Source organism: Gopherus flavomarginatus, chromosome 4, assembly GCF_025201925.1.
Source record: "Gopherus flavomarginatus isolate rGopFla2 chromosome 4, rGopFla2.mat.asm, whole genome shotgun sequence".
NCBI lineage: Eukaryota > Metazoa > Chordata > Testudines > Testudinidae > Gopherus > Gopherus flavomarginatus.
The window spans coordinates 64,614,189-64,629,144 of record NC_066620.1 but is presented as its reverse complement, the minus strand read 5'-3'; the positions used below and the strand labels follow the sequence as shown (position 1 = coordinate 64,629,144).

General features: G+C 41.3%; 3 protein-coding genes across 3 annotated transcripts in view; all 3 read left to right on the top strand.

The window, feature by feature from the left end:
* DNAH8 (dynein axonemal heavy chain 8) overlaps positions 1–14,956 on the top strand; it is a 593,210-nt gene that overhangs the window by 185,481 nt on the left and 392,773 nt on the right. The window contains exons 24-25 of the mRNA XM_050948396.1: positions 4,772–4,887; positions 12,848–12,954. Of these exons, the coding sequence (XP_050804353.1) occupies positions 4,772–4,887; positions 12,848–12,954 (223 nt within the window). The remainder of the gene's footprint in view (positions 1–4,771; positions 4,888–12,847; positions 12,955–14,956) is intronic.
* The window catches only part of LOC127048745 (uncharacterized), a 125,968-nt gene that overhangs the window by 5,496 nt on the left and 105,516 nt on the right, over positions 1–14,956 (top strand). The window lies entirely within an intron of this gene.
* The window catches only part of LOC127048750 (myb/SANT-like DNA-binding domain-containing protein 2), a 366,512-nt gene that overhangs the window by 283,607 nt on the left and 67,949 nt on the right, over positions 1–14,956 (top strand). The window lies entirely within an intron of this gene.

Below are 14,956 nucleotides of genomic sequence, written 5' to 3'. Positions count from 1 at the left end.
TCAATGAGGAGGTTAACTGTAAAGAAATAAGAAGTGATGGAATGGATAAGACAGAGTCTGTCTGGGCAAAAATCACACTGGGAAAGAAAGCTACCAGACCCTCCCCTGAGATAATGCTTGGGGTGTGTTACAGACCGCTGGAATCTGATTTGGATATGGATAGAGACCTCTTTAATGTTTTTAATGAAGTAAACACTAATGGGAATTGTGTGATCATGGGAGACTTTAACTTACCAGATATAGACTGGAGGATAAGTGCTAGCAAAAATAATAGGGCTCATATTTTTCTGGATGTGATAGCAGATGGATTTCTTCACCAAGTAGTTGAAGAACCAACAAGAGGGGATGCCATTTTAGATTTGGTTTTGGTGAGTAGTGAGGACCTCATAGAAGAAATGGTTGTAGGGGACAACCTTGGTTCGAGTGATCATGAGCTAATTCAGTTCAAACTAGATGGAAGGATAAACAAAAATAGATCTGGGACTAGGGTTTTTGACTTCAAAAGGCCTAACTTTAAAGAATTAAGGAAATTAGTTAGGGAAGTGGACTGGACTGAAGAACTTGTGGATCTAAATGTGGAGGAGGCCTGGAATTACTTTAAGTCACAGCTGCAGAAACTATCAGAAGCCTGCATCCCAAGAAAGGGGAAAAAAAAACATAGGCAGGAGTTGTAGACCAAGCTGGATGAGCAAGCATCTCAGAGAGGTGATTAAGAAAAAGCAGAAAGCCTACAAGGAGTGGAAGAAGGGTGGGATTAGCAAGGAAAGCTACCTCAGTGAGGTCAAAACATGTAGGGATAAAGTGAGAAAGGCTAAAAGCCAAGTAGAGTTGGACCTTGCAAAGGGAATTAAAACCAATAGTAGAAGGTTCTATAGCCATATAAATAAGAAGAAAACAAAGAAAGAAGAAGTGGGACCGCTAAACACTGAGGATAGAAAGGAGGTTAAGGATAACCTAGGCATGGCCCAATATTTAAATAAGTACTTTGCCTCAGTCTTTAATAAGGCTAATGAGGAGCTTAGGGATAATGGTAGGATGACAAATGGGAATGAGGATATGGAGGTGGATATTACCACATTTGAGGTAGAAGCCAAACTTGAACAGCTTAATGGGACAAAATCGGAGGGTCCAGACAATCTTCATCCAAGAATATTAAAGGAACTGGCGCATGAAATTGCAAGCCCGTTAGCGAGAATTTTTAATTAATCGGTAAACTCAGGGGTTGTACCGTACGACTGGAGAATTGCTAACATAGTTCCTATCTTTAAGAAAGGGAAAAAAAGTGATCCGAGTAACTATAGGCCTGTTAGTTTGACATCTGTAGTATGTAAGGTCTTGGAAAAAATTTTGAAGGAGAAAGTAGTTAAGGACATTGAGGTCAATGGTAATTGGGACAAATTACAACATGGTTTTACTAAGGGTAGATCGTGCCAAACCAACCTGATCTCCTTTTTTGAGAAGTTGACAGATTATTTAGACAAAGGAAATGCAGTAGACCTAATTTACCTCGATTTCAGTAAGGCATTTGACACGGTTCCACATGGGAAATTATTAGTTAAATTGGAAAAGATGGGGATCAATATGAAAATTGAAAGGTGGATAAGGAACTGGTTAAAGAGGAGACTACAATGGGTCGTACTGAAGGGTGAACTGTCAGGCTGGAAGGAGGTTACTAGTGGAGTTCCTCAAGGATCGGTTTTGGGACCAATCTTATTTAACCTTTTTATTACTGACCTTAGCACCAAAAGTAGGATGTGCTAATAAAGTTTGCGGATGACACAAAGCTGGGGAGGTATTGCTAACACAGAGAAGGACCGGGTTATCATACAGGAAGATCTGGATGACCTTGTAAACTGGAGTAATAGTAATAGGATGAAATTTAATAGTGAAAAGTGCAAGGTCATGCACTTAGGGATTAATAATAAGAATTTTAGATATACATTGGGGACGCATCAGTTGGAAGCAACAGAGGAGGAGAAGGACCTTGGAGTATTGGTTGATCGCAGGATGACTATGAGCCGCCAATGTGATATAACCGTTAAAAAAGCTAATGCGGTTTTAGAATGCATCAGGGGAGGTATTTCCAGTAAAGATAAGGAGGTGTTAGTACCGTTATATAAGGCACTGGTGAGACCTCACCTGGAATACTGTGTGCAGTTCTGGTCTCCCATGTTTAAGAAGGATGAATTCAAACTGGAACAGGTTCAGAGACGGGCTACTAGGATGATCCGAGGAATGGAAAACCTGTCATATGAAAGGAGACTCAAAGAGCTTGGCTTGTTTAGTCTAGCCAAAAGAAGGCTGAGGGGGGATATGCTTGCTCTGTATAAATATATCAGAGGGATTAATATTAGGGAGGGAGAGGAATTATTTAAGCTTAGTACCAGTGTAGAAACAAGAACAAATGGGTATAAACTGGACATTAGGAAGTTTAGACTTGAAATTAGATGAAGGTTTCTAACCATTAGAGGAGTGAAGTTCTGGAACAGCCTTCCAAGGGGAGTAGTGGGGGCAAAAGACATATCTGGTTTTAAGACTAAGCTTGATAAGTTTATGGAAGGGATGGTATGATGGGATAGCTTGATTTTGGCAATTGATCTTTGATATCAGCAGATAAGTATGCCCAGTGTTCTGTGATGGGATGTTGGATGGGATGGGATCTGAGTTACTGCAGAGAATTCTTTCCTGAGTGCTGGCTGGTGAGTCTTGCCCACATGCTCAGGGTTTAGCTGATCGCCATATTTGGGGTCGGGAAGTCATTTTCCTCCGGGGCAGATTGGCAGAGGCCCTGGAGATTTTTCGCCTTCCTCTGCAGCATGGGGCACAGGTCACTTGCTGGTGGATTCTCTGCAGCTTGAGGTCTTCAAACCACAATTTGAAGACTTCAATAACTCAGACATAGGTTAGGGCTTTGTTATAGAAGTGGAGGGGTAGGGTTCTGTGGTCTGCTTTGTGCAGGAGGTCAGACTAGGTGATCACATTGGTCCATTCTGACCTTAAATTTTATGAGTCTATGAAATGAAGCTATTAGCCAGTCATCCACACAGAGCTATATGTGAATCTTGCAATCTTAAATGCTCTGCCATGACTGAGGGGCATCTTGATACTAGACGATCAGTAGAAAGGTGAAAGAGGAGGATCCTGTACTGTTAGCGATCTTCCCCAACCAGGAAACAGAGCTATTTGCAATGTGAATGTATGATCAATGTATGAATATATGCATATTTGAGGTCAAGAGTGCTGAAGCAATCTAGGGTGGACTGGGAGGGAATTATGGATGCAAGAGACTCCGTGTGGAATCTGAACTTCATGAGGAAGGAATTAAATATTCTGAGGTCTAAGATGGGCTTTTCTGCATTCTTTCTTTGTATTAGAACACATATTTGGGCTTTCTGCATTCTAACTTCTTTCCCAGTTTGAGATATATCCATGCTATATCTCTGTTCCAACGTATTCTGGAAGTAGATCAGACTTCTCTATGAAGGCTCTGGGACTTGACTACACCATTATCCATCTCCAGATCAGTAAATGATGTCTCCTTCCTTTCCTTTCCATTTCCCAGCTTTTAAAGCCAAACTCTAGCAGTAGTACACAGCCTCACTCCCTTTGCCATTTGCCTTTTCTTGAGGCAATTGTTTAAAAAAAGTTCTTTAGTTGAAAAAGATGGAGTTCCTTTCTTCCATTTTCTCACCTGTTTTAAGAAAAAGATGAGAAGGTGCTCTATCTGTGAGGAGATGAACTTCGGAGCTCCAATAGGGGAGCTCTGTCACAATTGTTCTCAGCCTATGGACCGTTGCTTAGCTGGGAAGGAGTTCAGAATCTGGAGATTTGTGGAGGTCTTTGTGTCTTCCAACACCAACTGATACTCCTCCTGTGATACTGCCACAAGGACATAACAGTTCTCCTCAAGTTAGGGAGGAGTGCCAAGGCCATCTCCAGTCAGAAATCACTGGGGATCCAATTCCCTGAAAACGTTTTTCCCCCCTCCACCTTTAAAAGAACAAGATTCATAGTCCCTTCTCAAATTGTTAAGTGGATATAAGAATCACATGACACAGATCCTAGTCTTCCCCTGTTTCCAGCAGAAGGATTTGGATCAGTTCAGGGGGAAGCCTTTAGATGGGCTTGTTGATGGACAGGTAGAAGTGCGGTTTGGGGTAAATGTCATGGTTTTTATAGTTGACTATGCCTGCATGTATTGCAAAAATAAAAGGTGCCTCTTAGTCTTTGTTATGCAGGAGATTAGAGTAGATTATCATAGCAGTCCCATCTGGCCTTAAAATCTATATCCTTCTGTATTTCATTTCAACAAGGGGCACATTTTAGGGAATAAGGAGGAAATATTTTGATGGCAGGTTAATCCTTTTAAAATGGTAGCTGTTTGAAGGGATTTGGAATATTAAACTAAGCCCTAAGGAAGAAGTTTAGAAAGCCAAAGGCAGTGAGGCAGTCAGAAATGTATGAAATTGTACTGTAATTTAGCAAATGGACATCACCTCACTTTAGTGTGTATGCATGTGTATATATATGTATGTATTTGTATATGTTACCCTTAAGCTAACAAAGCACCATGTCCCATACCTGTGAAGAGAAAAATCAAACACGTTCTAACTCCCATTAAAGTGAATGGAATGATTTCCATTGACTTCAGCATGCTCTAAAGCAGAATACAATCTTGAAGTTACAAGAAATAGTTATATAATTTAATATTTATTATAACTCTATAGTCTATTTAAGTTTGTATTGTCTTCTAATTGTTTTTTATTTACAGTAGAAGGGAAACATGTGGCATTTGGGGCTGATGGAGAGGAGGGAGATACTGATGGTTCTTCAGGTATTCTTAGCGAGAATGCTGAGGACAATGAGAAAGAAGATGAGTTTAGAAAGGTATTTCATTATAAAAAGAGAAAATGTATTAATTTCATAACAAATATTTTCAGAACTGAACAGAAAATGCCTAATTTTTCATAATTGAGCAACTGAAGCCACCACACAACTTCTGAGTGTAGTTCATATGGTTTAAAATGTCTTATCTTTCAAATAATTTATTATATGCTGCAGTGTGGCTTTCATTAATCACATTTTCAGTAAGAGAGCCAGAGATGTATTGGCTGAGCACCAGCCCAAGACGGGCTGTGTTTTCAGTTGCTGGACACAGGTCTAAGAGCTGTGCTGATGTGTCCACACTGTGCTATGCAGACCTTCTGACTAAGGTCTGCTGCTTGACATGTGTCCAGACTGCAAAGTAACAGTGCTTGGACTTGAATCCCAGCAGGACTCAGTTTCTGATTCATCCTCCCCTCCCCCAGCAGAGTCGTAGTACGTGCATTGTAAGTGCTTGCTGACCAGAGTCAGAATGATTTGTGTGTGAATGGAAGGGGGGCTTGGGCTCAAAACTGAGTCAGAGCCCAGGCTGAGTGTACTGGGTAGACAAATCCATTTAGAGCCTGCTCTTGTCAAGGCAAACTGAGTTTTCTCAGGGATTTATCTGTGTGCCCTCTACTAAGCAGAGTGGGTGTTTGTTTTTTGTCGGGGGCGGCGAGGGGTGGTAGTGATGGTGGACTATTTCTCTCCTTCTAGCTCTGTCTTAGCAGCAGTTCTGGAAGGGGGAGGATATTTTGGAAGGTTTTCAGAAGACCAAGGGAATTCCTAACATTAATGCTTCCTGTAGCCCAGCATCTCCCACTTTTGTGGTACATATGGGCTATTCTTCTTTGACTGATTCACATGTATTCCACTCCGATAAGTGCATGCCCAGAGCTGGAGAGTTTTCTGTAGTAACATGCGTCAGTCTGGTGCATGCACCATGCACTTCCTGGTGGTCTCTTAAAAGGCTATTTAAGCACAGCAGTGCTCTGACCTCTTTCAAATCTTTCTCACTTCAAGTGGCCTGAGTCAGAACTTCCCGTGCGGTTTACCTCATGGTTACTATGCAGTGAGGAATTCTCTTTCTATATCTGCTAGTATTGTTAGTTTTTCTAGTGTCGTAATAATTTGTAGTAGTGCATGTAGTTAGTGATAGTTTGATAACTTTTGTTTTTTAGTAGAAGATAGTGCCTGGTGGCATGCCATCACTGGCTTCAAACAAACAGAGATCCACACATGCTCTGTTTCTTATGCCTTGATGAGCTGCATATCAGAGAGAGGTGCGGTATTTGTTGTTCCTTTAAAAGGAGAACACAAATCTCTAGAGACTTATGCCTCAAACAGCACCTCAAGCAGCAGATAATATGATCTTCTTTGGCACTGGGGCCTATGGTTGGTCATCCAGCCTCACAACTGGCTTCTGAATGGTAACAAGTCTCAGAGAGGCCTCTGTCTCATACTCCTCTCCACAGAAGAGAAGGAATTGATCCTCCTCTACAGGTCTTTCATGAAAGAGAGCCCATAAACTAGACAGAAGCCGTGCCAAATCCAAGAGACTTTCCCTCTACCTGAAAGAGAGACTATGAAAACTTGAAGATTCCTCTGGTGCACAGGGTAGAGCCCGGCCTTCATCCCATGTCTCCTTGGTTCCAAGACGGGACTATACCAGTACTGTACCATTGACTCCGACACTGTTACAGGGATGGCAGGTGAGTCCAGTACCAATAGACGTGACTTCAGCATGGGTCCTTTTGGTGCCACCGACCCCACAGGACTTTCAAGTGGCATTTGTCCTGGTTGGCCTATCTGTCACAAGTTTTCCAATGGCACAAGACTATAACTTAAGATTTGCCTTCAGCCTTTCTGGTTCCATCCAGTTCTGCAACCTCTACATGCAATCCACAAATGGTATGAAGTATTTGTTTCAACACAGAAAGACAATAAAAATACTTCTCCGGCACCAACTTCGGTACCACTGTTTACCAGACTGGTACTGTCTCTGACTTTGACTTCTGTGCTGATGCTTTGTACAGTGCCTCCAGCTTCAGCACCAAATTGGCCATCTGTTTTGATATCAGTACCAATAGAAAGGCTGTTCCTGGCAGTTTCAGGTAATTTACCACTGCTGTTTGTCCCTCAAATCCCACTCCTTCACTATGATCTGCATATGTTTGAGATGCTTGACTACATGGTCTCATGTACTTACATACTATTGCATTGAAAGGCTGCATCTGCACATTCTCCAAAGTTGACTAAAGTTGGTCTACAAACTGAATTTTCATTTATTATATAAGTTGGCCAGGATTCCCCAGATGGCTCTGATGTCCCGGTGTCACAGCCAAGTCATAAGCAGCAAGACCTAGTGATTAGAGCTGGGGTCCACAGTCATGGGACAGGAGTCAAGAATCAGCCAGGTCAGGATACAAATTTGAGAGGAAAGCCACAAACTGGTAACGGGAGTCATGCCAGGTCAGGATACCAGGGGGTCAGAGGCAGGTGACAAACTGGAGATCAGAACCATGGGTCAAGAGTCAGAATCTGAAGGTTTTTCAGGACCTCATGAGATTAGCTGATACTTCAGACATCCCATTAGAGATAATCCAGAATAAACAGCACAAGGCATTGGACATTCTACAACTCTCTCAGTCAGGTAGACTAACCCTATCTATTAATAAAGGACTGTTGCTCAGACCATATGACACACTTCTGTGTCTATCACTGAAACCTCCAAATGTGCAGACAGGAAATACCAGGTACCAGTTAAGAGTTACGGATATTTTTTTCAACACCCCACTTACAGAGATCCTGGGTTGTCCAGGCCATACATGAGAGTCAAAAAACAGCAGACCAGAGAAAAAGTTCCAAAGAAACTGGACCTCTTGGGTTGGAAAGTCTACTTCTCATGAGCCTTCAACTTAGAATAATTAATGATTAAGCATTTGCGAAATATGACTTCCTACTGTGGGACAGACTCCCACAGGACATGTTCCCTAAAGAATATCAAAAGCAGATAAGATCAGCTATGACCGAGGGTCAACTTCAAAGCCGAACAACACTCCAGACAGTGATTGATGTCTCAGATATGGAGACAAAGACCACAGCTATGGCTGTGACAATGAGGCGGTCATCCTGGTTCCAGATTTCTGGTGTTCTTTGTGAAGTCCAAGTGACTATAAAGGATTCAGCATTTCAACAGAATGGTCTTCTCAACAATATCATTAACGAAGAATTATGTTCTCTGAAAAATTCCTGCATGGTCCTCTGTTTACTGGATCTCCATGTTCCAGCTCAGAATCACAAGCAATATCAATAACAGTGGCCTCAATTCTCATTCAGATACAGGCTTCAACAGTTTCAAGAACATCTTTCACTGAGGAAGAGACCATAATTCCACTAAAGACACTCATTGATCTCCCCCTCAGCAGTTCCACAACAAGAGCAAGTGCCCAGAAACAATACTGATGTGATTCTCGAGAGCCCAGCTTGAGCATCTATGGATACGTCTCCTTCAGCTCAGTTTGGCAACTGCTTGTTTTATTTCAAGGAATCTTAGCTTGAAGATTACCTTTGACCAGTGGATCCTCAAGATTTGTGAACCATCAAGTTTCAGACTGAGCCCATGTCCTCCTCTCCTCCCTGTCCCAATCTCTCTTCAGGGACCCTTCTCATGAGACACCTTTGCAACAAGAAGTCAACACCTTACTACAGCTGGGAGCAGTAGAGGTGGTACCTCAAGAATTCAGCTAGAAAGACTTTTACTTCCAGATTTCTTAATCCAAAAGAAGAAAGAGGGATGTAGACTCATCCTAGACCTTTGATGTCTTAATCTCTTCATTCATAGTTTCAAATTCAGGGTGGTTGCCTTAGCCTCTGTTATCCCCACCTTGGATCCTTTGGATTGGTTCATGGCTCTCATCCTGCAAAATGCGTGTTTTCACAGCTCGAAAAGTTCTGGCACACAGAACATTTCTACAGTTTAAAGTAGAGATATTTGAGTACAAATACAAAGCACTACTCTTTAGTCTGTCCACCATTCCAAGGGTGCTTACCAAAGTCATCACTGTGATTGAAGCCCACTTAAGAAGGCAAGGAATCCAGATTATTTTATCTGCACAACTGGCTGATATGGGCTACACCCCTGCAGCAGTTCACTGGCTCCATTCAAAAGGCTCTAGAACCTCTTTGTTACCCTGGGTCTTGAGGTCAACAGGGCTAGTGAACACAATTGGCTCAGGTATGCACAGATATTATGTTCTTCTCATCCCTTTCATCAAAGACCCTAATCATGGATGCCTACACCAACTTCAGGTTCAAGGGAAATGGTTGATACCCAAGACTTTCCTTCGCATCAGTATGCTAGAACTCAGAGCTCTTTGGCTGCCCCTCCTATGGAGATATACCATACCAGTGCCTACAGACAATACCATGGCAGTGCATTACATGAATAGGCGAGGAGGAGTCTGGTCTTCCCCTGCAGTGTAAAGAAACCTTGCATCTGTGAACTTGGAGTATTCAGCCTCATATCATCCTGATAGATTTCCATCTTTTGGATCTTCAGAATGCTGTGATAGATTGGCTCAGCAGAGACCTCTCAGAAAACCCTGAATGATCCCTCAAACTTTATTGTCCAAAATGCGTTCCACAGAAGGGGATACCTGGTGATAGCTCTATACACGACATGCCACAACAACAGATGCCAGAGGTTTTTCTCCAGAGCAGGTAAGAGCCCAGGATCCCTCACAGATGCCTTTCTCTTCCCTTGGACTGCAGACCTCATGCATGTTTTTCTAACAATATCCATGACCTCCAAAGCCTTATGGAAGCTTGGATAACACTCAGATTGTCAATCTGATAGCCTCATCTTGGGCCAGGCAGCTCTAGTTCTCTTAACTGGCCCTGCTTGACTTACTCTTTCAGGACTATTGTCAGGTCCTCCATTCAGACCCAGACTCCACATGTTACAGTCTGGGTGCTGATTGACTGACTTCTGCTGAAAGGAATTGCTCACTGGCAATCCTAAAGTTCTCACTTCAGAGTTGGAAGCCTTCCACAAGACAAATTTACTAATCCAAAGAAGACCTTTCTCCATGTAGTCTGAACAGCAGCACTTGGGACTTCTGCAAACAATGGTCCCAAATGTATTGAACTGTTTACTCCTCACTGAAACAGTCAGATATGTCTCTTATCTAGATTAAGGGTTATCTCCCTGCCGGAGGACCACATATTATTCTCTCAGTCTACTGTACTGAGATTTCTTAAGGGACTGACTTATGCCTTTCCACCAATCAGAGAACCCCTTGCTTCGTGGGATCTCAGTGCAGTGCCTATTTGCTTAATGGTTCCTCCCTTCAAGCAAATGGCTCCCTGCTGATACTGTCACCTTTCTATGAAGACATCTTTCCTGTTGGCCGTAACATTGGCCAGGAGAAAAGGGGAAATTCAGGCTCTCCTGACAGAACCCTCCATACAGTTTTTCACAAGGATAAGATCACCCTGAGGCCTCATCCTAAATTCCTGCCTAAAGTTGTCTCAGATTTTCACTTTAATCAATCTATTAATCTCCCAGCCTTTCCCCCCAAGACCTCATTCTTCCCTAACCAGAGTAAAACTTCATATGCTAGATGTGGTTAGCACATTGTCCTTTTACATAGCCAAGATTAGATTAGTTAGACCTCACCAAGACTATTTGTTGTGTTTGCAAAATGAAAAGGGGATAACCAGTTTATTCACAGAGACTATCCAAATTGTTTTTGGACTTTATACATTCTTGCTATGGGTTAGTGAAGCAAGATTCACCTGGTCACAAGGTCTTACTCAACCTGAGTTTAGGCAGCTTCTGTCAGTCTTTGACCAATGTTCCCTTGACTGAGGTTTGTAGAGCGGTGATTTAGAATTCAATCCATATTTACACCATTCACTATGCCTTGGTATAGGCCCCTAGATCAGATGCAGACTTTGGTAGAATGGTCTTTCAATTGATATTTTAGTAGGACCCGTCTTAGACATGTCCAAGAACAGTATATTGCTTGCTAGTCACCAAAAATAGTGTGGATAATCACTCTAGAAGAAAGTACATTTATTTATATCACAGTAACTGTGGTTCTTTCAGATGTATTATCTTCACATTTTCCATTACTTGCCCTCCATCCCTGCCAAATGAGAGTCCTGACACTTGGGATTCTTACTGGAAAAAGAACTGATAGGCAGTTGAGGCCACCCTGCCCTTTATACCCTCAGCTGGTCACAAGGGCAGGCAGAGTGTAGGAATGGCCCAAAGTACACTCATACCTCAAAATAATCGAATCTCACACACATTGGGTGCCTCTGCATCAGGAATGGAGTCTATGTGGACAATATATCTTGAAGACGTACAGTTCAGGGAAGACGTATAGGGAAGATTGATGTTCCAGAATCTCCAAGACCTTGAGAAGAGGAGGTCACAACATCAACAAACAGGCTATGCCAGCCTTTGACCAATCTCCCTGCATCTGAAGAAGGTCTGCTAGTGAGAAGCATTGTGCTAATAGAACATTACTGTCTGGCTTCTTGACAGCAGTTCCAGCTCTTACTGTATGAGAGACCTGAAGACTGAGAACTGATGAGGTTGCAACCCCCTATTATCTTAAGTATCTTAATTTTCTTTTTCTATTTTTATTAGCCGAGAAACATCCCAGCCTTTTATTTTAGGATGTGAAAGTGTAGTATGTACATGCACAGGCCCACCGATAGCAATTCCGGGCCCCAGGGCAGAACAGTCAATGGGCGCTCTTCTGGCATGGCCAGGGCTTCCACAGGCCACCTGGCTGCCTTCGCTACTGCTGATACCACCCCTTGTGCACCCAGGAGCTCTGCAGCCCGCCAGGGCAATTTAAAAAGGCCCAGGGCTCCTGAGCCCTTTTAAATCACCCAGGCTCCTGAGCAATTTCCCTCTTCCCCCCGTCAGTAGGCCTGTACATGCATCTGTGTCTGAGCACCCATAAAGACCACAAGGGGAAGGCACCAAAACAGGAAAGCTCCCCAAGTTTAAACAGCCCTAAATATTGTCTCATAGAGCAAACTAATATGAATAGTTTTATCTTTAAAAATCTTGATGATAGACTTTAAATTATCTGTAATTTCTGGTAAAATAAGCATTGCCCAACCTTCTGCTTTTCAAGAGTGTTTCATTAAAAATCTGTATTATAATATCTTTGTTGTGGAGAAGGAGGAAAAGGTTAGCCATCACATAAGAATAGAATTCTAGGAAGAAAGCATTATAATTGGTTTCTCGGGTTGTGGTTTAGACATTAAACGATTTGCTTTCAGTATTAAACTCTTGACCCACTTTAAACCAAAGATCTGATAGACTTTGGTGTAAAAATCTTTATTTGGGATTTATAACCAAATGTTCAACCATATTTTTAGAATCCTCTTTAGAATGTATAAGTATTGATTTTGGCATTAATTTCATTTAATTAATTTGATGATTAAATTCCAATCCAATATTGAATCTAATTTATTGATTTCATTGTTGTAATGTTCCATTTTTAGTTTAATATTACTATTAACAGTTTAGCTTTGATTGTTTTATTGATTTTACTTTTCTTTAAAATTTTAAATAAAATGATATTGAACCACATTTCCTTCAATAAGCAATGTCGGACCAGAACCTTTGAGGATCTTGTTGTGCATTGGCTAGTCAAACTAAAAACCTGACCAACTCCCCATAGTTAGTCGTTGGTTCTCAGATGGTGTAAAGGGGTCCTAGATGTCCCATTTCTCGCTGAGGTAGCATTTCCTGTGGTGTAAGCATTGGAGAAGAAATTTAAAATGCAGGTAAAATTATTTCAGATAATTAAAATGAGAATTTTTTTTTAAATGTAACTTCATTGAGTGACTCAGAATAATTTTGTCTCCTTTATTTTACCTTCTCCAATTTACTTCTTTTACATTTCTTTTTTATTATATTCAGACAAGATCTAAATATTTTTATTTGTTGCAGGAATGTAAAGAGGTAGTTGCATATTTCAGTCATCAGTTACTAGACAGTCTGTTGAAAGCCACCCGGCTATCTTTGGATACTCTTAAAAAAAGAATGTTTGTTTCAAGGTAAGTTGCAAGTGAAGAAGTACTTCAGTAAAACAGCTTAGAGAGTAATACTGAGGTAGTATTATGAATATCCATTTAGTTTCTTTATCTTTGTTATCAAGAATTTATATGAAAGACTAAGGGGAAAATGCATTTATGTTAATTGATTGTAATTCATTTCTTCTAGTACTAACAGATGCTACGTCCTTTTTCCATGAACCAAGCCTTCTACCTTTTAATATACCTTCCTATTTTCAATAGAAAAAATAAGGAGTTTTGGCAGTGTAACATATTTCAAATTCATTATTTTTTGTTTGTTTTTTCTGGTGGCACTCACAATACACTAGGTGGTTTCTGGAAATTAGAGAAAGAATTAAACTTGCTTTACATAGCTCACATTTTAACAATGGACAGACAGATTAACAAAAGCATTTTCCTTCATTCATTCAACCAGGATTTTCCTTCAATCCTAAGGAAGGTCATCCGGTGACAGTTTTCATAGCAGATATATCTGTGAATGCCATGTGCTTTGACTTTAGAACAGTGACCTCAAACTCTGAAGCCAAGTGCTAGATCTCGCTTCATCCATAGATAGTAAACAAACACTCTCTGCAAATATTTTGTGCTTCCAAGTTCAAAGAATCCCTGCTTTTCTGAGAAAAGATGGTGAAACAATTGTGGCTTACAGTGCCCCAACCCAAACAGTTGCTTCCTCTGTCAGCCAACAAACCAAGAAGAGAATAAAGATTTTCCTCAGTGCAGAGTCACTCCTTTTGCTCATACTCAGGGCAAAGATACCAGATAAAGGAGAACACTTGTAGTGTTTTCTTGGATTGCAGATGCAATCCTTGGAGTAGAGTCTAGGATTCCAAGACTAGAGTTATCTCAGATGCCCCCTAGACGTGGGATCAACTATCCACAGAGATTTGGGTCAGTTCTGTAATCACAGCAGACACTTTGGGGAAACTGTCCCTGCTTAGGAGATTGGTCCTCCCCCATTTCATGCAACAAAATATGGGAAATATCCCTTTGGAAGACCTGGAGTTGTTCAGTGAAAAGACACCACTCTAGAAATTAAAGGATTCCTGATCAATCCTGGTCTGTACACCAGCCTTCCTATGGAAGACCCTTTTCCATTTTCAACATAAGGGCAAACAGTAGTAGTAGACTATAGCTTGGTCCACAGGTTCCTCAATGAGACAGTTGTTTACTAGAAGATAGAGGTCTAGACATCAGAAAAAAAAGTCTTTATGTGGTTCAATTTCTGAATCTTCCTCAAAGAAGCAAATCTAGGGGCACTCTTGAATTTTCTAAACTTGCAGATTTTAATTTCCCTTCCATTTCTTCTTGAGGAATCACTATTTTTTTCATGATGGCGTGGATTGAACCTCAGACAAATGGATTTTGGAAATTCTCTGACAAGCAGAGTGATCCTTAGGATTTATAGGGCTCTACGCAGTATTATTAAACTGGTGTCCCTATGCCCAATGGTAGCCAGAGCTCACAGCCTGTGTGTGCCTATGTTGCATATGCCTGAGGATGGCCCTGCTGACAAGATTGTGTAATCCAACTCCTACACATAACATCTGGCCGCTGCCTGCCTTCAGAGATCTTCCCATTGCAGACATATATAAAGCAGCTATTCTTCCCATTTTTATAAAATATTTTTGCTTGGGTTTGGCTTCAAGTTTTAGGCTTCTCATACCCAAAATTTATTTCCAAGGTAGGGAAATCCAAATTCTCGCTATAGCCCTACCACCACTGCCAAGAAAACAAAAATGTTCAGGATGTGGTTTTTCTTTATTTGGCCAATTTCCTTTCAATAGTTTTTTTCTTTCTAATTGCTGTCTCCTCCTACAGACTTTAATATATCTAGTTTCTTGTGCTGGATGTTTAAGAGGTGTCTTATCATTGTACTTGTTGCAGCTTTGTCCTTTGGGAAGGTGAGGGGGGACATGACTCATGCTTTTGGCTGCAAAGTGAAATCTTGGCCCCATTGCAGTCGATAGGAATTTTGGCTTCT